At 46.7% G+C, this 25641-nt stretch overlaps 1 protein-coding gene across 5 annotated transcripts in view; it reads right to left on the minus strand.

The window, feature by feature from the left end:
• arhgef28a (Rho guanine nucleotide exchange factor (GEF) 28a) overlaps positions 1–25641 on the minus strand; it is a 551732-nt gene that overhangs the window by 382925 nt on the left and 143166 nt on the right. For all 5 annotated transcript variants that reach the window (XM_078564027.1, XM_078564009.1, XM_078564018.1 and 2 more), the window contains exon 7: positions 16234–16324. In XM_078564027.1, the coding sequence (XP_078420153.1) occupies positions 16234–16324 (91 nt within the window). The remainder of the gene's footprint in view (positions 1–16233; positions 16325–25641) is intronic.

Genomic DNA, 25641 nt, shown 5'->3' on the forward strand with positions numbered 1-25641 from the left:
GAGGGGGGGAATGGTACGTGGTAATCAGCAGGAGGTTTCCTTGCCCATGTTTGACCTGATGCCATGATTTCTCACATCATTTCTTACACCTCTATCAATGCCACCCTAAAGCCAGTTACAAGGAAATGTGCTCAAAAATGGTAAATCATCTAAAGTTACTAAACACAGGTTTCAGCAAGCCTGAGCAATATTATATATAGGAGAGGGGAGGCAGTCGGGAACCTGAAAGCAGCACGAGTGGAGAGGCAGTCAGGAGATTAAAAACAGCACAAGGAAACAAATAGTGACATCACAGCAAAGAACCAATTTGATTGGTTGGAGAAGTTAGCTGTTTGGTGAGTACCTAGTAAATGGTTATGGTTTATTCTGTTCCTAAGGTTTAAAATAGTATAGGCACAGTATGTTTGTAAGTCGATAATAAGCTGATTGGCTGCTAAGTACTTAGTGTTGGGGACAATGTGTTAATAGCCAGCTTAGGATACAGGAGCTAAGGTCGATCTATAAATTCAAAATAAAATAATTAAAGTAAACACCTAAAACACATACCTGTGTAGTTCAGAAACATGTATCTTTCAGTTGTCAGTGGTACTAGTATTTAATAAGCACAGTAAATTGTAGCATACATAGGAATTACTCTAAGTTAATTAAGAAAGTAATTGAGTTAACTAAATAACTAACTAACTAACAATGGCAGCACAGGTGTTATGTTCTAGCTGTGCAATGTGGGAGCTTTTGGATGCCAAGGCAATCCAAGACAAACACGTCTGCAGGATGTGTAAGCAGCTAGAGAAATTCCAGATCAGGATTATTGATCTAGAAGCCAAACTACAGACATTGCGCAACATAAGGGGGAAACATAAGAAATAGGAGCAGGAGTAGGCCATTCGGCCCCTCAAACCTGCCCCGCCAATCAATAAGATCATGGCTGATCCACCCCAGGCCTCAACTCCCCTTTCGTGCCAGCTCCTCATAGCCCTCAACCTCCTGATATTTCAAAAATCTATCTACCTCCTCTTTAAATACTTTCAGTGATCTAGCCTCCACAACTCTCTGAGGTAGAGAGTTCCAGACATTCACTCCCCTCTGAGAGAAGAAATTACTTTGCATCTCGGTTTTAAATGAGTGTCCCCTTATTCTGTAACTATGTCCCCTAGTGCAAGATTCCCCCATGAGTGGAAACACCTTCTCAACATCTACCCTGTCAAGCCCCCTCAGAATCTTGTACGTTTCAATACGATCACCCCTAATTATTCCAAGCTCTAATGAATAAAGGCCTAACTTGTTTAGCCATTCTTGAAAAGTCAACCCCTTCATCCCAGGAATCAGCCTAGTGAATCTCTTTTGAACTGCCTCCAATGCCAGTATATCCTTTCTTAAATATGGGGACCAAAACCGTACACAGTACTCCAGGTGCGGCCTCACCAACACCCTACACAATTGTAACAAGACTTCCCTATTTTTAAACTCCAACCCCCTAGCAATACAGGCCAAAATTCCATTTGCCTTCTTAATTACCTGCTGCACCTGCATGCTAACTTTGTGTTTCATGCACAAGAACACCCAAATCCCTCTGTGCTGCACTTTTTTGGAGTCTCTTGCCATTTAAATAATAGTCTGCCTTTTGATTCTTCCTACCAAAGTGCATGACCTCACACTTTCCTACATTAAATTTCATCTGTCAAGCTTTTGCCCACTTATTTAATCTATCTATATCCTCTTGCTGTTTCCTTATGTCCTCGTCACAACATGCCTTCCCACCGATTTTTGTATCATCAGCAAATTTGGATACATTACACTCTGCCCCTCCTCCAAGTCATTAATATAGATAGTAAATAATTGAGACTCCTAGGACTGATTCTTGTGGCACTCCACTAGTTGTGTCTTTCCAACCTGAAAAAGACCCATTATTTCCAACTCTCTATCTTCTGTGTGTTAACCAATCCTCACTCCATGCTAATACATTACCCGGAATACTATGAGCTCCTTTCTTGTGCAATAATGTGGCACCTTATCGAATGCCTTCTGGAAATCTAAATACACTATATCTACCAGTTTCCCTTTAACAACTCTCCTTATTATATCCTCAAAGAACTCTAGCAAATTTTTCAAACATGATTTCCCTTTCACAAAACCACGTTGGCTCTGTTTGATTGCGTTAAGCTTTTCTAAATGTCCTTCTATTCCTTCCTTAATAATGGACTTTAGCATTTTCCCAATGACAGATGCTAAGTTGACTGGTCTATAGTTTCCTATTTTTTGTCTCCCTCCGTTCTTGAACAGGGACGTCACATTAGCGGTTTTTCAATCCACTGGGACCCTCCTGGAATCCAGTGAGTTCTGGAATATTTCAACCAATGCCTCCACTATCTCTGCAGCCACTTCCTTTAAGACTCTTGGATGCAGGCCATCAGGTCCTGGCGACTTGCCTGCCTTTAGTCCCATTAGTTTGTCAAATCGTGATAGAGACTATTACAAGATCTTTCCTCCCATTAACTCCTTGCTTATCCGATATCTTTGGGATGTTTACAGTGTACTCCGCCATGAAGACTGATTCAATATATTGGTTTAAATTATCTGCCATTTCCCTGTTCCCCGTTATCAATTCTCCAGTCACATCCTCCAAGTGTCCCATGCTCACTTTAGCCACTCTCTTTTTATATACCTGTGGGAGCTCTTGCTGTTTGTTATTATATTTCTTGCCAATTTACTTTCATAATCAATTTTCTCCCCCTTTATTAGCTATTTCAACATCCGCTGCTGGTTCCTAAATAATTCCCAATCCTCTGGCCTACCACTAGTTTTCACCACTTTGCATGCCTTAGTTTTTGATTGGATACTCTCCTTGACCACCTTTGTTAACCACGGGTGGTTCATCCTTCTCATCGAGCCTCCTTTTGACCGGGATAAATTTTTGCTGGGCGTTATGAAATATCTGCTTAAATGTCTGCCACTGCTCATCCACTGACTTTCCCCTTAATCTATTTTCTCAGCCCGCTTTAGACAACTCTTTCTTCATATCTCTGTAATTGCCCTTAGTTAAGTTGAGGACACTGGTTTCAGACCGAAATCGCTCACCCTCAAACTGAATTTGAAATTCTACCATGTTGTGGTCGCTACCCGCTAGAGGATCCTTAACTACGATATCTCTTATTAATCCAACTCATTACACATTACTAGATCTAAAATAGCCTGTTCCCAGATAGGTTCTGCAACATATTGCTCTAAGAAACAATCCCTGATGCACTCTACAAATTTGTCTTCCATGTTACCCCTGCCCATCTGATTTGTCCAGTCAATACGCAGATTAAAATCACCCAAGACAATTGTAGCCCCCTTCTTACACACCTCCATAATTTCCTGATTTATACTTTGTCCTACAGTGAAGCAACTCTTCAGGGGTCTATAGATGACTCCCACCCGTGACTTCTTCCCCTTGCTATTCTTTATTTCCACCCAAACTGATTTCACATCACGATCTATTGCACCTATATCACTACTCACCTCCGCACTGATACCTTCCTTTATTAACAAAGCTACCCCACCTCCTTTTCCTTTTGGCCTATTTTTCCAGAACATCGAATACCCTTGAATATTGAGTTCCCAGTTTTGGTTACCCTGCATCCACATCTCTGTAATAGCTATCACGTCATGTTCATTTATTTCTATTTGTGTCGTCAACTCATCTATCTTGTTACAAATGCTGCGTGCATTCAGATAAAGAGCCTCCAGCTTTAGCTTTTTACCATTATTGCTCATTCTGGTTCTGATTTCTGCTGCGCTCTTCTGCTTATATTTTTTGCCCCTTCCAATCACACTTTGATTATCGTTCACCTCTTCACCACCCTGCAGCTCTGCTCTCTCAATTCTTATTGATTTTTTAAACTTCCCTTCAATTGAACCCTCCCCCAATAATTAGTTTAAAGTCCTATCTACAACCCTAGATATACGATTCGCCAGAATACTGGTCCCAGCATGGTTCAAATGAAGCCCGTCCCAATGGAACAGCTCTCCTTCCCCAGCACTGGTGCCAATGCCCCATGAAGTGGAACCCATTTCTCCCACACCAATCTTTAAGCCACGCATTTACCTCTCTAATCTTATTTACCCTACGCCAATTTTCACATGACTCAGGTAATAATCTCCGGATTACTACTGTAGTTCTGCTTTTTAATTTAGCCACGAGCTGCTCGTAGTCCCTCAGCAGAACCTCTTTCCTAGCCCTACCTATGTCGTTGGTACCTACGTGGACCACGACAAGTGGATCCTTCTCCTCCCACTCCAAGTTCCTCTCCAGCCCAGAAAAGATGTCCTTAACCTTGGCACCAGGTAGGCAACACAGCCTTCGGGACTCTCTATCCTTGCTGCAAAGAACAGTATCTATTCCCTATTACTACTACGTTTCTTTCTCCCCCATTTGCATGGCTCTCTGCACCATGCTGCTATGGTCAGTTCGCTCATCCTCCTTGCAGTCTGTGCCTTCATCCACACGGGGAGCAAGAACCTCGTAATATATTGGAAAAGGGGACTGGCTGAGGCTCCTCCAAAGCTAAATTTTGGATCCCCATACCTGCCTCACTCACAGTCACATCCTCCTGTCCCTGACTACTGTCCAAACTTGATGTAATTAATCTAAGGGGTGTGACTGCCTCCTAAAACACAGTGTCCTGGTAACTCTCCCCATCCTTGATGTGTCACAGTGTCTGCAGCTCAGACTCCAGCTCATCAACTCTGAGCCGAAGTTCCTCAAGCAGCCAACACTTGCTGCAGATGTGGTCACCATGGATCATACCAGCATCCACCAATCCCCACATACTACAGTTGCAATACATCACCTGCCCAGCCATCTCTATTCTATTTATTTAATTAATTTGGATGTTAAATATTTTAAAAGTGAATTTCTTAATGGTACTCTTCAGCTGTAATAATGTCTCCTGATTTAAACCACTTGGCTAATCAAAAGAGACACAGAAGAGATTTTTTTTTTTTTTTTTGTAAAAATATACTTTATTCATAAAAAATCTTCAATCACATTCAAAACCATTTCAAAAACAACATTACAAGGGTACAATCCAGGTTAAACTTTTACAAAATGTATCACCAGGTGCATCAGTACAAACAATATTACAATCATTTACAGCCTTTCATTTTGATCTGTACAGCCCGAGGGGCTCTAAACAGTTCCCAGTCTCTCGGTGCGCTGTGGTAGAAAGGTCTTAGACAGCGACCCTTCCCCATTGCGCCTTTGCGGCAGCTGCCCCAAGCTTTAGTGCGTCCCTCAGCACGTAGTCCTGGACTTTGGATTGTGCCAGTCCGCAACAATCGGTCGGGGACAACTCTTTGTGCTGGAAGACCAACAAGTTTCGGGCAGACCAAAGCGCGTCTTTCACCGAGTTGATGATCCTCCAGCTGCAGTCGATGTTTGTCTCGGTGTGTGTCCCTGGGAACAGCCCGTAGAGCACAGAGTCCTGTGTCACAGAACTGCTCGGGATGAACCTCGACAGCAACCACTGCATCTCTCTCCAGACTTTCTTTGCAAAGGCACAATCCACAAGGAGGTGAACAACGGTCTCTTCCCCACCACAGCCTCCTCGAGGGCAACGTGCAGAGGGGGTGAGACTCCTGGCGTGTAGGAAGGATCTGACGGGGAGGGCCTTTCTCACCACCAGCCAAGCTACGTCTTGGTGCTTGTTGGAAAGTTCTGGCGATGAGGCATTCTGCCAAATGACTTTGACAGTCTGCTCGGGGAACCATCCCACAGGGTCCACCCTCTCCTTTTCCCTCAGGGCCTCTAGGACGTTACGTGCTGACCACTGCCTGATGGACTTGTGGTCAAAGGTGTTTTTCCGCATAAATTTTTCCACCAGGGACAGGTGGTACGGCACGGTCCAACTACTTGGAGCGTTCCGCGGCAGCGTGGCCAGACCCATCCTTCGCAACACCGGGGACAGGTAGAACCTCAGCACGTAGTGACACTTGGTGTTTGCGTACTGAGGGTCTACGCACCGCTTGATGCAGCCGCACACAAAGGTGGCCATCAGTATGAGGGCGGTGTTGGGCACGTTTTTTCCCCCTTTATCTAGAGGCTTGTACATCGCGTCCCTGCAGACACGATCCATTTTCGACCTCCAGATAAAGCGGAAGATGGCTCGAGTGATCGCCATCGCGCAGGAGTGTGGAATGGGCCAGACCTGCGCCACGTACAGCAACAGCGAGAGTACCTCACACCTGATGACCAGGTTCTTACCCGCAATGGAGAGGGAGCGTCGCTCCCACATGCCCAGTTTCCTTTTCACCATAGCCACTCGCTCCTTCCAGTTTCTAACGCATGCCCCGGTCCCTCCGAACCATATCCCCAGCACCTTCAGGCCGTCAGCCCTGACAGTGAAGGGGACAAAGGATCGGTCAGCCCAGTTCCCAAAGAACATGGCCTCGCTCTTCCCACGATTTACCTTGGCTCCCGAGGCCAGTTCGAACTGGTCGCAGACGTGCATCAGTCTGCGCACCGACAGCGGATCCGAGCAGAAAACGGCGACGTCGTCCATGTACAGGGAGGCTTTTACCTGAGTGCCTCCACTGCCTGGGATCGTCACTCCTCTTATGCCCGGATCCTTCCTGATGGACTCGGCAAAGGGTTCTATGCAGCACACGAAAAGGGCAGGCGAGAGAGGACAGCCCTGCCTGACTCCAGATTTAATCGGAAAGCTATCTGTTTCCCACCCATTGATTGAGACTGCGCTACTGATGTTAGTGTAGAGCAGTTGGATCCAATTTCGAATTCCCTCCCCAAAGCCCATTTTGGAGAGCACATCCCCCATGTAGGTGTGCGATATTCTGTCAAAGGCCTTCTCCTGATCCAAGCTGATGAGGCAGGTATCCACACCCCTGTCCTGTACATAGGCAATCGTATCCCTGAGCAGCGCCAGGCTGTCAGAGATCTTCCTGCCTGGCACAGAGCAGGTCTGGTCAGGGTGAATCACCAATTCCAGAGCGGATTTGACCCGGTTGGCGATGACCTTGGACAGAATCTTATAGTCCACATTCAACAGTGAAATGGGTCGCCAATTTCTAATTTCCTCCCTCTCCCCCTTGTGCTTGTAGATGAGGGTGATGATGCCTTTCCTCATGGATTCTGACATGCTGCCGGCCAGGAGCATACTCTCGTACACTTCTAGCAGGTCTGGGCCGATCAAGTCCCACAGAGCCGAATACAACTCCGCCGGCAGGCCGTCGCTTCCGGGGGTTTTACTCTTCTCGAAGGACTCGAGGGCCTTAGTCAGTTCGTCAGGAGTTAGCGGTTTGTCTAGGCTCTCCCGCGTACTGTGGTCTAAGACCTCCGTGATAGAGGACAGGAAGGACTGGGAGGCCGTGCTGTCCGTGGGCTTCACGTCATACAGACCGGCATAAAAGGATTTGCTGATCCTCAGAATGTCGGACCGTGATGACTTTACTGAGCCGTCTTCTTCCTTCAGGCTGCTGATCACAGAGCGCTCTCTGTGTACCTTTTGGAAGAAGAAACGTGAGCACGTCTCATCCTGCTCCACGGAGCGGACTCTGGAACGGAAGATGATCTTGGAGGCCTCCGAGGCAAAGTGCGAGGCTTGCTGGCCCTTCACCTCTTGGAGCTCCTCCTTGACATCGACCCCCATCGACCGCAGCCGGAGCAGATTCTGCATCTTTTCCTGGAGTCGGGACATTTCCCTCTGTTCCTTTCTAGCTTTCTGGGTGCCTTTGCGGATGAAAAACCTCTTGATGCTTCCCTTGATCACTTCCCACCAGTGTGTCAGGGACTCAAAGAGGGGTTTCACGGTTCTCCAACCTTTGTAATCCCTCTTGAGCTCCTCAATGTTCTCTGGGGTCAGCAGTTGCACATTTAGCTTCCATGCCCCCCTGCCCACCCTCAGGTCTTCCTCCAAGTGGCAGTCCGCCAGTAGGAGGCAGTGGTCAGAGAAGAACACCGGCTTGACCTCGGTGGATCTGACTGTGAATGCACGGGACACAAACAGGAAGTCTATCCTGGAACGAATGGACCCGTCTGGCCGCGACCAGGTGTATCTACGCTGCGCTCCGTCTGCAGGGTTGCTGAAGACGTCGTGCAGCTTGGCATCCTTAACTGTTTCCATCAGGGATCTGGACGTAGCGTCCAATCTGCTTCCGGCCCTGCCGGATCGTCCAGCCGCATCGATGATGCAGTTGAAGTCCCCGCCCAGAATGACCGGCCTGGAGGTCGCCAGCAGCAGTGGGAGCTGCTGAAAAACCTCCAGCCGCTCAGCCCCTTGTGCCGGGCCGTACACGTTAATTAACCGGAGTGGAGCGTTCTTGTACATTACGTCTGCTACCAGGAGTCGCCCGCCCACCACCTCCTTGACCTCGGAGACGGTGAAGTTGCCTCCCCGCAGCAGAATACCCAGGCCGGAGGAACGAGAGTCGTTTCCGCCCGACCAGATCGATGGCCCGTGGGACCACCATCGTGACCATTGCCTGTAGGAGCTGAGGTGCGGTATCGCACACTCCTGCAGAAACAACAGGTCAGCTTTGACCTTGGCTAGGTAGTCCAAGGTCGCAACACATCGCGTAGTAGATTTAATGCTACGCACATTTATGGATACAATCTTTAAACCCATATTAAAGCATTTATTCTCCTACCAAACCCACTGTCTCTGAGAGTCCCAGACCTTTAGTCTGCTCCTTCATACCCGTAGTGAGCTCAAATTCCTTCACTTTGGATGGGCTGAGGTAGATCTCCTTGGCCGTGTTCTGCTCCAGTGGCATCTGGAGGTTCACGTAGTGAGCGGATTTTGAGATGACCTTTGCTGGAGAAGCTTCTCCAAAACTCACCCCCTCTGGGGGGTTGCTGTTCCCGGCTTCCTGGAGCTGGGGTGCGATGATTGCCTCACTGCTCCCAGATTCCAGGGGCTGTGGTGCACTGGCCTCCTCAGGTTGCAGGCCAAGTTGGGGTGCGCTGGTCTCCTTGTTGTCTCCAATTTTCTGGAGCTCGGGTGTCTCGTCCTCCAACGCCCTGGAGCTTTGCCGCCTCTTCTGTCGGTGCCGCTCTGGCACTTCCTCATCCAAAGAGCTGCTGCCCTTGTCATCCGTGTCGGATGGGAGACGCCTCTTGCCGCTTCTCTGGGAAACGCCTTTGCTTCTTCTTCGCTCCCTCTTACTTTTCTTGTTCTTCACCGTCCGCCACTCCCCCTGCTGCTTTTCCACTGCTGCCTCCTCCTCCATTGATTCGCTGTCCTGAGGACTGGAAGGTTCAGGGGGTAGTGCTGTTGATTGGCTCTCTGTTGCCTCAATCTCTTTCTCCACCTTGTCTCTCTCTGTGTCCTCCTTTGTCCCGTTGAGCTCCCTGGGGGCCTTGGTGGTTGGAGTGACACGGAACATTTCTTCTGCTTCCCCGTGGTCGGCTTTGGCTGCCTGTGCGTAAGTACGGCAGCGTTTGGGGCAGGTCCTGTAGAGGTGACTTGCCTCGCCACACAGGTTGCAGCACTTGGCCTGTTTGCAGTCTTTTGTCTGGTGCCCTTCCTGTTTGCAGATCTTGCAGAGGGAGGCGCTGCAGTTGGCCGCCACATGACCAGCCTTGCCGCATGAGCGACAATGCTTGGGTTGCCCAGCGTAGACCAGGTAGCCACGGTTTCCCCCGATAGCGAAACTGGAAGGAGGGTGGAAAATGGCTCCCTTACCATCGGTCTTTAGCGTGACCTTAAACAGGCGTTTGCCTGTCCAGATCCCCAAGTCGTCTCGAATCTCAGTGCCGCTCCCCACCTTATCGAAGTACCTGGTGAGGAAGGTGACCACATCGGCGACAGGGACGAAGGGGTTGTACACATGCACCATCACCTCACGTTCCCGTTGCAACGGCAGAGAAAAGTGCGGCTCCGCCGTCAGGATCTTCATCTCCGGCAGGTCTCTCTTCTCCTCGAACACCCTCAGGAGCCGGACGCAGTCTGCCACTTGCTTGAACGTGACGTCAAAATAACCACCTTTGCGGGAGTCGTGCAGGGTGAAGATCTCCGTAGCTTGGAAGCCGCACGCCTTCAACAGGATCCTCCTGGTGAAGAAGCCCCGATCCATAGGTGATCCTCCTTCGTCGCTGTGGTTCACCGTGACTCGGACGGTGATAGGTAACCCACGGTATGAATTCGGATTGCGATTGGTTTTCGCCCTTCCATCCCGACCTTGCCATGGCAGGACCATGGTGTCGCCCCTGCAACACTACACTTGATCTTAGCCAAGAGGCCGAAGAGATACCCACCAATCAGCTACCTGTTTTCCTTTGATGTCACACTTCGGCTCTGACAGGTAGAAACAGGTCCTCCTCTCGCACTCTCCTCTAGGTGCTGCTGACTGCCTGTCCACGAAGTACAGGTGTGTTCCCTCCAGGCCCAATAGGTTGATTTGCTTCCCTCCCCATGAACAGCCAAATCCTAACTCCATAATTTCTGGCCACCTGCACCACACTCTCCACCACACACACACACACCCCACCCCCCCACCCTGAAGACTGAAGATTGGTTTTAAAAGATTTGGAACGGTCAGCCTGACAATTCCGATTTTTTTAAAAAGCTGGTCTTTCAGGTCAGTTTCACTGACAGTTGCTACGCGGCTGTTTCCAATCTTTGGGCAGCTTTGTGGTTCCAATTTTTTTGAGAAGCCCACCAGAAAACCACAAAGCTGTCCAAAGGTGAAAAAGCAGATATGGTAGTTCCTATTCACAGCAACTCTTATGAGAGTGGTCTTGGTTGAAAATTTGCTTGAAAAATTAGTAGGTGAACTCCCTGTAATCATTTTCGAGCCAACTTTGAAAAATTGAGATCAACCATTCAATCTAAATTCTTCCATGCTGCTGGTGGATTGACAAATCCTGGGGATAATGTCATTAGCATGAAAGGGGCAGATGCCATTTATGGTATATTGCGGGTTGGTGTCAGAGAAGTCAGAATGGTAAGGTTGCATTAGCAACAGATATGATTTGTTTTGTAAATGTAGTGACATCTTTGTAGCCACTTTCCTAACATCAGTTGATTGCTCTGCGATTGATTATCTTTACAGAATCAGCATTGGGCCTCCAATTTCACCATTGCTATAGTCACTCTGCCTATTGCGTGCAGACATAATGAAAGAAAGACAAAACCTACATTTATACAGCATCTTTCATGATGTCCCAAATTGCTTTATAGCCAATTGAGTACTTTTGAGTTGCAGTCACTAGTATAATGTAGTCAAGGTTATCAAATGGGGGAACAGGCTCGAGGGGCTGAATGGCTTACTTCAGTTCCTAATATGTATGTCATTCTGGATAGATGAGATGAACTGGGCTAGATGGCCTTTGTCATCCATAATTATCTTGTGAACAGAGGGAAGAATCATGGCTGGAGTTTTGTTTACTTTGTTGCTAATGGAAGTTTACTGTGTGCATGCTTTGTGGATGAAATTCACAGAAGTGCATAATGGGCTCATAGTGAATCAGTAACCTGTCTTACACTGCATATGATTTCAAGGGTCATTTCCATTGACTTCAATCTTCTCCTTTTGTCTACTTACCTATTATCCCACACTATCTTATTGCTTTTATGAGTAATTTGAGGTGTTGAAATAACTTGATAAAGCTGTACTGCATAGTAGACATTGAAAATATATGGTAGTGAGAAGCAGCAGAGTCTTCAGACTTGATCAAGAAAGCACAGATGCAATTATGAACCATTCAGTCCTTGTCCTCTGGCCTCTGAAAGATTGCATTGCACAGAGACACCCGAGGACTTCAACACTTTTCAATGACAGTGAAGACCTATGTGGTTCAATCATTCCACTTTGTTGCTCAGGAGTCATTTGATCTTTCTACTCTGTGAGATTACCGATATAGAATCCAATTACACCCTTCTATGAAATAATTATATTGAATAATATCATACACTGATGCAGGAGAAAGCCTACTACTTCTTCCACAGAATGGAAAAGACCTTGTGCAGTGTCCCCGAGTTGCAAGCATTGAATGTTTCTCCCAAATATGAATTCACTGTCACCATGCCCATATGCTGCAGTGTGCAGAACATGTTAATGAGAACTGAGGCAGTCACCAAAATCATCTGCACAGTGTTATAGATAACTAATGGGATATTTTCCTGTCAAATTAACAACATTGCATGATGCTGAAATTTGCACCCGCTTGTTTGTTTAATAGTCACAGTGGAATCACCTATAGGGCGTGCACAAACTAACACTGCATTATATCATTGCTGCTCTTAAAAATACTAATGACCCATGCTGCATATGTATTGGGTGATATTTGTAACCAGATGCCAACAATGTGTGTTACCATTTTACTAGGACCTTTTTGTGATTGTTTGGTGAATTGATCAGTATATCTTGAAAGGGGAAAAATATCATGATTGAGGAGGAGGGTTAAAAGGGGGTGGAGGTGTGGAGGTGGGGGGGTGGTGGTAGAATAAGAAGGCCAAAAACAGGACAAGAACCAGGGCCCATGATTTCTCTCCTTCTCCCTCTGGCCCTGGTTGTGATCAGTCATGTTCCCCAGGGATTTGTACTGGGGCTTCAGTTCTTCACCCTTGTAAATCAGTGGCAGGAAAGAAGAGATAGACCATTTTCCATCCAAGTTTGGGGATTGCAAATGGGGGTGAAATTTCTCTTTCTCAGTGGCACTTTATATTGCCCTTGATTTTTCTCCCCCGTTGACATACTCCAGTTCCTAACTTGTTCCTTATTTCATCCCACTCAAGATTACTGAATAGGAGATTGACAAACCAATGCCTACGCTATTTCTGAACCAGGAGGTTACTCAGTATCTCCACTTAACGCACTCTACTTTTTCCCCTGTATTACTGCAGAAGATATCTTTGAAAAGGAAAGAATACCACAATTTTATTTCTCTTGTGCCACACATTTGAAACATTTCAGTTTTTTGCTGTACTTCACTCTGAATATTTAGCACACTGAAGTACACAGCTCCATCTGCTGCATTTCTGATGCAGGTTAAAGCACCTCTTCCGATTTATATTTGTCAAGTCCAAGAGCTCTTAGTATTACAGCTTGTGCTCTGTGTGACTGAGATGGAGCTCATCAATTCAGTAACTCATCTATGTAGAAAATAAAATCAAGACCAGGATTTCCCGGTCAGCGAGCAGGGGGCAGGGCTTGCTCGCCAATGCGTAAATGACGTGGAATGACGTCAGGCGGAACTCCCGACGTCACCCCGCCCCATTTCAATTTTCAGCTAGGCAGGAGCTCAGCAGAATCAGCTGTGCTCCCGCCGACCTGTCAATGGCCAATTGAGGCCATTGACAAAGTCGTTAAACTAATTAATGGACCTGCCCGTCCAACCTTAAGGTTGGCGGGCAGGCCAGGAGCCCCGGCGGGCATTAGAAAAAGCATGAAACCTCATCCACGGGCGGGATGAGATTTCATGTAGGTTTTTAAAAATGTAATTAAAGTGTATTTAAAAGTGATGGGCATGTCCCAACTCATGTGACAGTGCCACATGAGGGGACATGTCAGGGAAATTTTTGTTTTCTTATTTTTCAGATTTTGTATTGTGGAGCCGATCTCCCTGAGGCAGCACTTAGCCTCAGGGAGATGAGTGCGCATGCGCGAAAGAGCGCACTCGGCTCAGGGAACTCCACCCCCCCCGCCCATACAAGGAGTGCATAGCGCTTCTGTGCAGATGTCACGCTGGGCGGGCCTTAATTGGCCCGCCCACAAAAAATGGCGGCGCACCCCCGACCGGGGGAAAATTCTGCCCTAAGTGTAAATTTGAGCTTTTGCAATAATAGTGAAATGATCAGACCGTTCTTAGGGAGCAATAAAAATAAGCTTATTTGAAAATATAAATTGCAAATTTCAATGAGGATAATAATGGTAACAAAACCTTGGGGGAGGCAGGGAAATCGAGCAGTACCAAAAACGATAGAGCAAGTGCCTGATAGAGAGAAAAGGAGTAAGCAAGCGAGAAGTTGGCAAGATTTTGCTGGCATTGAGAAAGTGCTGGTGTCAAGACGTAAAACAGGTGGCATCACGACACGGGCAAGGAGCAACATTGTCAATTAACAGCTGGCAGGCATGGAAGCCAGCCAGTTAGACAGCGCGGGCAATGGGGGTGAGGAATTACCAGGTCAGGTCAGGCACGCCCCATACTTAAAAACAGCCAACAATCAGTTGAAAGGCAGAACCACTAGAGGACATTGAGAGGACATGACAATTCATGTGTTTGCGAGATGGCAGCAGCAAGGGTGGAACCCAGGTTTCTTCATACAGCAAAGGCACCAGAAGAGGCGCCCAGCTGGCAGGCGAAGAGGGCTGGAGATTGCAAGGAGCTAGCGGCAGTGGGTGCTCCCATGCAGTACAGGAAGAGGGTCAATGACCTGATCAAGTCTGGGAGGGTGACTCCAGCTCAAAGCCTTAAAAGTCACAAAAGATGAATATGAAATTGGAGATAGGGGTGTATGTCCAGTTAGCAGCAATGCCCAGGTAACAGCATTAGCTTTTAGATACATGTTAGCCTCCCTGTAAATTACACTGGTCAGTCAGAGTTCATCCCCGCAGGACAATGGACAAGGCTGAAGCATTTACAAGCATCTTATCCAGAAGTGCCAAGTGGGGGAGCCATCTCAGCCTTCTCCTGAGCTCCCCAACATCACAGATGCCAGTTTTCAGCCAATTCGATTCACTCCACGTGATATCAAGAAACAGCTGAAGGCACTGGATACTGCAAAGGCTATGGGCCCTGACAACATTCCAGCAATAGTACTGAAGACTTGTGCTCCAGAACTAGCTATGCCTCTAGCCAAGCTGTTCCAGTACAGCTACAACGCTGGTATCAACCCAGCATTGTGGAGAATTGCCCAGGTATGTCCTGTACACAGAAAGGACAAATCCAACACAGCCAATTACCACCCCTTCAGTCTCCTCTCAATCGTCAGCAATGTGATGAACGGCGTCATCGACAATGCTATCATATAGCACTTATTCAGCAATAACCTGTTCACTCATACCCAGTTTGGGTTCTGCCAGGGCCATTCAGCTCCTGACCTCATTACAGTCTTCGCCCAAACATGGACAAAAGAGCTGAACTCCCGAGGTGAGGTGAGAGTGACTGCCCTTGCCATCAAGGCAGCATTTGACCGAGTGCGGCATCAAGGAGCCCTAGCAAAACTGGAGTCAATGGGAATCAGTGAGAAAACTCTCCACTGGTTGGAGTCATAACTAGCAGAAAGGAAAATGCATTACCATCACTGAAGCCTCCACAATCAACAACCTAGGGGTTACCATTGACCAGAAACTGAACTGGGCAACCAAATAAATGCTACAAGAACAGGTCAGAGGCTAGGAATTCTGCAGCAAGTAAGCCACCTCCTGGCTCCTCAAGGTTTGTCGACTATCTACAAGGCACAAGTCAGGAGTGTGATCGAATACTCTCCACTTGCCTGGCCACACGCCGTCCTGACTTGAAACTATATTGCTGTTCCTTCACTGTCACTGGGCCAAAATCCTAGAACTCCCTTCCTAACAGCACTGTAAATGGACCTACAACACATGGACTGCAGCGGTTCAAGGCAGCGGTTCACCACCACCATCTCAAGGGAAATTAGGGATGAGCAATAAATGCTGCCCTAGCCAGCGAAACCCACATCCTGTGAACGAAAAAAAAAGGACAGAAGCTAAAGGTAAACTTTGAACACAAATTTCCTCACATTAGACAGAATTTTATTAACCTTGGAACATAAATCAGTATGCCACTCCCTCACCCTCAAGTGGGAGGGCTGATCCAAAAGCTGCAACTGACCAAGAGATTCCTACTCTTTTTCCCCAATATTGCACACAGTCAAATCAGTTCAACTCTGTTCCAGAAGGAAACCATCGAGAATGTAACAAACTATAGCAGTGCACAGCAGGTCAGTCAGCATCAGAACAAGAAAATTATATCATTATGGATGTGACCCTCCATTCATTCTGAAGAAGGTTCCAAGTTATGGACATTTCTAATCGATTAACCCTAGTTGCTATCTTATGTTGTGAGCTGTAATTTCCCTTTTTTACATAACAAACCTCAACTAAGATAGTTGAGTAGTAGAAGTACCTGCAAGTTTCTGTTTCAGAATACGCAAGTTTACAGAGTTCCCACAATCTAAAATAGAATTTAAAAATTAAGTCACATTGTTGGTGTATTTAACTGCCAATTGACAGGATACTGAACTTTAAAAATGAAACTGATCATAAACATACCTTGCTTGACTTTAATTTCGCTGTGGATTCCCTCTGTAGAGGGGTGATTCAACTTCAGTCTATCTACATTTGCATCTCTCTGATAAGTTATCTAGAAGAAAATACAAACTATTAATCATTTTATTCTTAATGTCGCACTTCTTTAAACTAAATTGCAGCTTTTGACATTTGTACATTTATACTATATCATCAGTAGGGAAAGCCTTACAGGAAGTTAAGAAATATAAAAATATCTTATTCTACATTCCATGCATGTAGGATTATGAACTTAAATTATTCACAATTTCTGGTGCGATCTGTGGCCATGATCATGGAGCTTTATATTATTAGCTGAGATGAACATAAGCTTTGAATTAATACTTTTTTAATAGCATATATCTCATATCATGCCTGCCCCAACTTATGTTATCTACTCAAATTCCTAAATTGCTAATATTGTTGATACTTAATTTTTGACTATTAATTAATCCCCAAGATACAGCAAACAGAGCACCTTGTTACAGCAACACAATAGCAAAATACTGCATATGCCAAAAATCTGAAATAAGCCAGAAAATGTTGGAAATACTCAGTAGGTCAGGGACTATCTGTGGAGAAAGAAACAAAGTTAGTGGCCTTGATTTTCATCCTCGAGGGTAGCGGGAGTCGGGAAAGTTCCCGGCTCGACCAGCCTGCCTTGAGAGAAAGTGCCCGCAAGAAAGGAATTTCCATTGTGTGGGGGCCTGCCAACCCAGGAAAAAGTTCAGAGGCAGCCACAGGGGCTGCCGAGTGCAGAGGCGGGTTGTTTAAAATGCCTGCTTCGGTGCTGTGGGACTTCATCCCAGTTAAAAAATAACCAGAAAGACCCTTCAGCCCTCACCCCTCACACATTCCCATGTCCCACCCATGCTACTTCATACCCTCCCACCACCCCCATGGCCTTTCATGCCACCTATGCCAAGCTGAGCCCTTCAAGTTCAGCAGCGGTGGGCAGGCCCAAGAAGTTCAGCGGTAGTGGATCAGCCCAAGACTGGAGGGGGATGAAGCCAGAGACTGGGAAGGAGAGTAGGACCAAGACTGTGGGGAGGGGTTGGGAGCGTGGGCCCAATTTAGGTTTTGGTGGGGGGGGGGGGGGGGGGGGGGGGGGGTGTGTGTGTGTGTGTGTGTGTGTGTGTGTGTCTTTGGGGGTAGGGAGGGGCAGGAAGACAGTAGTCAACCTGGTGAAGTTACAATAGAGCATTACTTGCATGCTAATCAGCAGAAGCAGCACGCGATTGACAGAGCTAAGCGATCCCACAACCAACGGATCAGATCTAAGCTTTGCAGTCCTGCCACATCCAATCACAAATGGTGATGGACAATTAAACAACTAACAGGAGGAAGAGGCTCCAGAAATATCTCCATGATGGTGCAGCCCAGCACATCGGTGCAAAAGACAAGGCTGAAGCATTTGCAGCCATCTTCAGCCAGAAATGCCAAGTGGATGATCCATCTCGGTCTCCTCCTGAGGTCCCCAGTGTAGCAGAAGGATCTGGTACCTAAAGGGTTAACACGAGACTGAGTACGGTACCACCCACATGCTAATGTAAGGACCAACATGACCCAGAGACAAGGAGCAATGTGTAATGACCTAGTATGGAGTCCTCTCCATACCTACTATCAATATGTACATAGTTAAGCATTGTCAATAAAGACTTCTTTGTAACTTATACATGACCGCTTCATGGTGCCCACGCAGTATCCTTCAAGCATAGCAACAACAGAATATATCATGGTACCAGTGGTAGGATCCATCATGGTGGCAGCAGTGGATAAAAAAAACCACATCCTCATTACAATGCTGAAGAATTAAAGAAAAGGATATGTTCAAAGCTTTCTGCACTGAAACAACCTCACTCCAGGAGCTAAGATGCTGGGAAAACTCACCAGAGAAGCTCCAGACACGAGAGCGTGGAAGCAGGAAGAAGGTAGAAGTTTAAACTCAGGCAGGAGATTCCACTGAATCCCCTGTGGCAGTTCAGCTTTAAACAAGCAGAACCGCCAGCCTGCAGGGCGAGAGACAATTCTTTTAAATTTCCAGGCTGGCCAGTCCTGCGAATCCTCTCTTTAATTGCATCAGGCAGAAATGTTGTTGTTAATTTCAATCACTAGCCCAAAACCTAACTCGGCGTCCTCCGAGTTCAGAACGGAGCAAAAGTAAGAAACAAGGAGACAGAGAAATTTTTTTCATAAAGTCGAGAACCTCATGATTCTTCGGCCTCCTGACCAGCGATAATTCCATCCCCGGCAACCCGTTCCCGACCTGCAGTCATGGTGCATGAAATCCCTCAGCAGCTCTCCGACTCCATAGCCATTTTGGATTCTCCTTCATCGGAGCATCGCTGCCATTTTGAAATTTGCGCCGAAACCCAGGAAGCGCATGAAAATCCCTTCTTCGTCAATAACCTGCAACGCCATCTTACGCCTATGTTTTAAGAACTTTAAAGATGGATCATAATTCTTCGTTCCCACTTCCAATGGGCTTCACCCATGGCCTTGATCAGTCCCAGAATTGGAGAAAAAGATTTTTGAGGTATAGCAATGCTGCAGGACCAAATAAAAAATCAGAAGCAGAACAAGTTAGTACACTACTTTATTCCATTGTGCAAATTGCAGATGACATCATTGCAAGGCAAGCCATAGATGAGTCATCAGCTAAATTCGACGACGTCTTAAAATCTTTTGACCTTTTCTTCAACCTGAGATCCAATAAAATCCTGAAACGCACCAAATTTAACAGGAGCGTCCAGGAGCCTGGGGAACCTGTCGATTCCTTTATCAATGATCCCTTCCACATGGCAGAAGGGTGTGAATGTGGTGACTTAAAATCCAAACTCATCCAAGACAGAACCATGGCAGGTGTAGAGGACAATTCACTCTCTGACCTCCTCCAAGCCAAAGATGATCTTACTCTCAACAGGCTGTCCAGCTGGTCAGACTCTGAGCTCTGTGACCAACACAGGACCATTCTCATGGGACAGGAGCCACACTTACAGTCCACCATATTAATCCACAGGAACACATGGACCGCCCGAGTCAGGATAAGCCATCCCTGAACTACCCTGCCGAACGACCGTACCAGCGCTGTGGTGCGAAGTGCCCTCACAGGAAGGACCAATGTCCTGTGAGTACTGCCGAGGGCTTCCACTGCCAAAGAAAGGGACATTTTTTGGTTAGCTGTGCAAATCGAGACCCCAGCACCGCACAGAAAACGCAAAAGTCATCCACGAGGTTGGGCGACATCAGACGATGCGGCTCTTCATTCTGGAACGCAGGCATCATGATGTACAACCATCTAACCAACTTTAAGTTAGATTCAGCTGCCAGAGTGGCAGTCTTATCTGACCAGGAACCATGGCTCCAAGGCCTCTGGGTTTGAACAGCAGACACCCCACTTTGCAGTGCAGGGCTCCCGGTCATAGGCACGATACAGGAACCTTTGAAGTACGGCGATAATCAGATAACGGAGGTGATGTATGTCATGCAGAATCAGCCCTTCTCTCTCCTCAGCAGGGATGCCTGCATTGCTCTGGATCTTCTCCAGCCAGCAGAAGAGGTGAAGACAACCACGGTCCCCACCCAGCTGGAATGGCATCCTCCTGAAGGTTCGGCCATAAAACAGCATTCAAATGTTCACTTCATTTCCAACCTCTCTCCTCTTTTTACCGAGCAGGTCTGCTCTTCTCCATTCCAGGTCCCCGAATCTACTCAAAGGCCAGACCAACCTACTGCGCATGAGGCTACCACAGCCTGGGGGAAGTGATGCAGAGGTGGAAAAACCTTCAGGGAAGCCTCCACCTCCACCAACAATGGTAGACATGCCAACAACAGCACAAAGCTGACAACCATTGGCCAGTGTGTCGATCCCACAGCATCTGCTGCAACCAGGCAGCAACCTCACACAACCTAAGCAACTAAACAAAGATGAGCTGCCTACCCAGTCTTCTTCTATCCACAGAAAGGCTCTCATTCAACATCATAGAGCTTCCAGATGCCCAAAAAGGTGAAAGAAGAAGAAAAAGCACCGACAACCTGACGGAGACTCGTTCACCAGAAAGAAACAATCATGACTAACTACAACCAATCACTGCCAAACCATCCAAACATGGGGCACCATCTGTCAATGGAAGAAGTGAATGAAGCCAATGCCTACATCCCAGTACGACTTCCAAACCACCATCAATAGTGAGAACCTCTACAGCGTACCACTCCCCTGACCAGACGGCATACGAAACAAGGCGAGGGTACAAGACCTCCAGACTGCCTGAATGTCTGAGGTCAAGGACTTGAAGTGCGGAGATGGGATAGTAAGAATGTTGTTAATGCAGTCCTTTAATGGTAATATTGTTAATGTTTATAATGATATAAGCATTGGGTTAGAATAGATTCTTGTTGCAACATAAAAGTCAGTACACAAGGCTTACAGTAATGTAAGATTTGAAGCAAATCGGAAGTAACTGTCAGTCTCTATCCAGTGGCTAAAGACTTGGCGGGAGGTGTAATAGAAGGATCCGGTACCTAAAGGGTTGCCATGAAAATGAGTACAGTACTGCCCACACAGTGATATAAGGAGGCACAAGACCTAGAGCTGGGGCCAGTCTAAAGTATCAATGTGTAATGAGCAGTATAGAGTCCTCCCCATACCTACTGTAAATATGTACATAGTTAAGTATTGATAATAAAGACATCCTTGTAACTTATACAAGGCCACTTCATGGTATCCAAACAGTTTCCTTCAAGCAGAGCGACAACAGAATATATCTTGGTACCAGCAGTAGGATCCATCACCCAGCATCACAGATGTCAGTCTTCAGGCAATTCAATTCACTCCATGTGATATCAAGAAATGGCTGAAGACACTGGATACTGCAAAAGCTACAGGCCACGATAACATTCCAGCAATTGTACTGACCCAGCCAATTACCAGCCCATCAGTCTACTCTTGATTATCAGTAAACTGATGGAAGGGGTCATCAACAGTGCTATCACGCAGCATTTGCTTAGTAATAACCTGCTCACTGACATTCAGTTGGGTTCCGCCAGGGCCACTCAGCTCCTGACCTCATTACAGCCCTAGTTCAAACATGGACAAAAGAACTGAACTCCAAAAGCGAGGTGAGGTTGACTGCCCTTAACAGAATGTGGATCAAGGAACCCTAGCAACCATCTTGAGCTGCTTCATCAATGACCTTCCTTCCATCATAAGGTCAGAAGTGGGGACGTTCTCTGATGATTGCACAATGTTCAGCACTATTCGCGACTCCTCAGATACTGAAGCAGTCCATATCCAAATGCAGAAGGACCTGGACAATATCCAGGCTTGGGTTGACAAGTGGCAAGTAACATTCACGCCACACAAGTGTCAGGCAATGGCCATCTCCAACAAGAAAGAATCTAACCATCGCCCCTTGATGTTCAATAGCATTACCAATGCTGAATCTCCCACTATCAACATCCTGGGGGTTACCATTGACCAGAAACTGAATTGGACTAGCCATGTAAATACTGTGGCTACAAGAGCAGATCAGACACTAGGAATTGTGTGACGAGTAACTCACCTCCTGACTCCCCAAAGCCTGTCCACCATCTACAAGGCACAAGTCAGGAGTGTGATGGAATACTCCCCACTTGCCTGGATGAGTGCAGCTCCAACAACACTCAATAAGCTTGACACCATCCAGGAAAAAGCAGCCCACTTGATTGGCACCATATCTACAAACATTCACTCCCTCCACCACCGACGCACAGTAGCAGCAGTGTGTACCATCTACAAGGTGCACTGCAGGAATTCACCAAGGCTCCTTAGACAGCACCTTCCAAACCAACGACCACCACCATCTAGAAGGACAATGGCAGCAGATAGATGGGAACACTACCACCTGGAAGTTCCTCTCTAAGTCACTCATCATCCTGACTTGGAAATATATCACCATTCCTTCACTGCCACGGAGTCAAAATCCTGGAATTCCCTCCCTATCAGCACTGTGGGTGTACCTACACCACACAGACTGCAGCAGTTTAATAAGGTGACTCACCACCACCTTCTGAAGGGCACTTAAGGATGGGCAATAAATGCTGCCCTAGCTAGCCCACATCCACCAGAAACAAATAAAAAAGGGGAGGAGAGTGTCGTCAAGGAGGAGAGATCGGGGAAGTTGGGGGGGTAGGGAACCACCAGGGAACGCAGAGAGGTGACCCTGGAGGTGGCGGGGAAGCGCCAGGGAACACAGAGGAGATCGGGGGCAGGAGGATGGAACAGAGGCATCAGGGACACCAAGATTCACACTGATCATCTGCATCCCATACGTTTTCTTTTCAGGACAGCAATTAATGAATTAATAAAATGAATTAAGAACTGATGGGGATCTGGGTTTTTATGGTCTTTATAGATCTGGTCGTTCTTATGGAGCTCTCATGCATGTATGGTTGAAGGATATTTTTGGACGAAATGAAAAAAAAAAAAAAAATTTGGATATTATTTAAGTAATTAATTTCCTTTTGTTTTTCAATGCAGGTTGCTGAACGCACTTAATGCCTTCAAACGCTTAATTTTGATGTCTCTAAGCACTTTTGATGCCTTCGAACACCTTTTGTCTTCAAGCGCCTTTGATCACATTTGCTGTCAAAGATGGCAAAACGCTGCTGACTGCATGAAAAACTCATTCCAAATTAGAACATTTTTGTCAAATTGAGTTCATTTGAATGCAAAAAATGTCAAAATTTTCTGGTAAGGTAGCAGAGAACCCATTAGCAGATTTTTCAACTAAGTTTTGAATTAAACAAAAAAGTGTGGGGGCATTCCCCATGGCAATGCCTCAACCAAAGTCGATTCATCAACCAATCAGCACCCTTTTCTCATGCAGTATAAATTGTTGCTCTCTTTGAAATTTGGCATTCTTGCATCTGTCCTGATGAGTGCAAGACTCAAAGCTTCAATAGCATGTCTCTTTCTTCAGCAATACTCAGATAAGTATTTTCAAGGCCTCATTCATTTTCTAACATCCACTTCCCCACGAATCTTTGGAAGTGACGAAGCCCAGCCCATGGAGTGGCAGTGCCATGGCAGGAACATCATGTGTTGCATTCTGGGATGTCAGCACATCTCTTCTCAGCCTGTATTGTCAGAACATCTTTACTATAAAAGTTGTCTGAATGGTTTAAATGTTCTTTAATGCAGGATTAAGGGAGTGGATGTAAGAAGAGCTGTTCATGCAGAGGAGCTCTGTGTGAGTTCTCAGAACAGGGGAATGAGGTCACTGGAATCACTGAGCAATGAACACATGCCTCACATCGCTTGCTGCAAGGCGTTGGAAGTGGCCCTCCTACCTCTGCTACACTTCCTCGCCTTCCCCCTGTCATCCTAGTCTGTTAGGCATTGTTGTACTTAGACTGCCTCCTTCAAACACAGGCTCCTCTGTAAGGTGAGGTAATGCAGGATTCAGACAACACTTTGATGTGGCGAGCACATTGTAGGAAGCCCCTAGCAACACCCGAATCTCTGTTTAAGCAGCCATATGATGTGCTGAATAATGATCCTGGCAGACACAGAGCTTACATAACTGGTGTAAGTGCACAAGTTCTCTCCAGTTGATTGTTAAGATCAACAATCCTTGTTGGAACTTACTGCTCTCGTCAACCCAGAAAACAGGGTATTGATGACCTGCTTAATACCCCTAGCCAAAGGTTTGGATATAATTTGACATAATTTGCATTCAACAGCAATTATTTAGCTATCAGTTAACATTGCAGGTTAAATGCATCATTGACATCATTGTCGTCAATCACTCCAAACTGGAGTGATCAAACACGTGTTTAGCAACATCATTTACCTTAAGCATTTATACATCAAAAACGATCATTGTTCTCCATATTTCTGAATTTCTAAAGCCTCAAACATCCTAAAACTGAGCTAACTTTAGCAAAAGCAGACTTTGTTTTAACATATGTTTTGATAACTTAGTATTATGTTTTTCTTCATAATCTATAACTAGTGCAGCACACTGCTGCCCACAGCTTCCCCCAACATTGTAGCAGTCTTCTCCTCAACCACCCCCACACCCGCCCCAACCCTGGAGCAATATTCTTCCGCTCCCCTCTGAACTCCCCCATCAGCCCCTCTCCACAGTCCACCATCACTCTCGAGCCCCCTCTCTCTCCCCCTCCCTTTACCTTCCCCCCTCCACCTTCTCTCCTTTCCCCCTCCCTCAACCCCCACCTTTTCCCCCCTCCCTCCCCTCTCTCCAAACCCCCTCCCCTTATCTTCTTCCCTCCGCCCTCCCTCTCTCTCTCCACACCTCCTTTCATCCTTCCCCCTCTCCCCTTCCGTCTCCACCCTCTCTCCTGCCCCTCTCTGCCTCCTTTTCCCCTCCTGCCACCACCCCCCTCTCCCCCCTCTTCTTCCCTACCTGCCACCCCCTCCTCCCCTCTTCTTCCACCATGCTCCCCACCTCAGATGGCACAGCCAGCCAGAACCATAAGTGATGGTGAGGCCAGTTCTGCCGTAGTTTTCCAGCCTGTGTGGGACCAGCAATGGTGGCTGCAGCGAGGTTAAGTATTGGGTTGGGGAAATTGGGTCGGTGAGGGGTGGTGGCAGGGCTCAGCAACAAGGCCCGGGGCCCAGCTGTTCAGTGTCGATGCCTGAGGGGGGCAAAGTATAGGCCCCGTGATTCGTGGAGGTGGGGATTAATACAGACCCTGAGACGGGGTGGGGGGTGCTGTCACCAGGGACGTCAAGGCTCACACCGATTGTCCCACGTCCTGCATGTTTACTCCCTGAATGGCAATTAATGAATTAGTAAAGTGAATTAAGAACTGATGGGAATCTGGTGGTGCTCTCACGTATGTATAGTTGAAAGACTTTTTGGACTAAATGAAAAAAATGAATAATTCAGATATTATTTAAGTAATTAATTTCTTTGTATTTATTAATGCTGGTTGCTGAGCATATTTGATGCCTTTGAGTGCATCTGATAGCTTTGATTGCACTCGATGCCTTCGAGCACCTTTTGCCATTGATTGCATTTGATGGCAAAGGTGGCAAAATACTGTTGGCTGCATTAAAAAATCATTCCAAATTAGAATATTTGATGTCAAATTATTGCTGATCATTTTTGAAAGCATTTGAATGCAAAAATACCATCAAAATGTTCAGGTAGGGACAGCTGTATACTGCAGGCTGGGAGATTTGAGTGATGCACCCTGCATCAAACTATAGTGAGCCAGTGGCAGAAGGACTGTGGTGGCTTTGGACGCAGAGGTACTGTTGCAGATGGCTGCAGAAGTGGCTAGAGGAACACAGCCTCCTTGTTTACTTCTCTTCGGGCAAGTCCAAGAAACTGACCTGTGGCCTAAACATCCTGTGTGCTGCGTCTGGATTCCTCTCGCCCCCCA

This window comes from Cetorhinus maximus, chromosome 2 (assembly GCF_964194155.1).
Source record: "Cetorhinus maximus chromosome 2, sCetMax3.hap1.1, whole genome shotgun sequence".
NCBI lineage: Eukaryota > Metazoa > Chordata > Chondrichthyes > Lamniformes > Cetorhinidae > Cetorhinus > Cetorhinus maximus.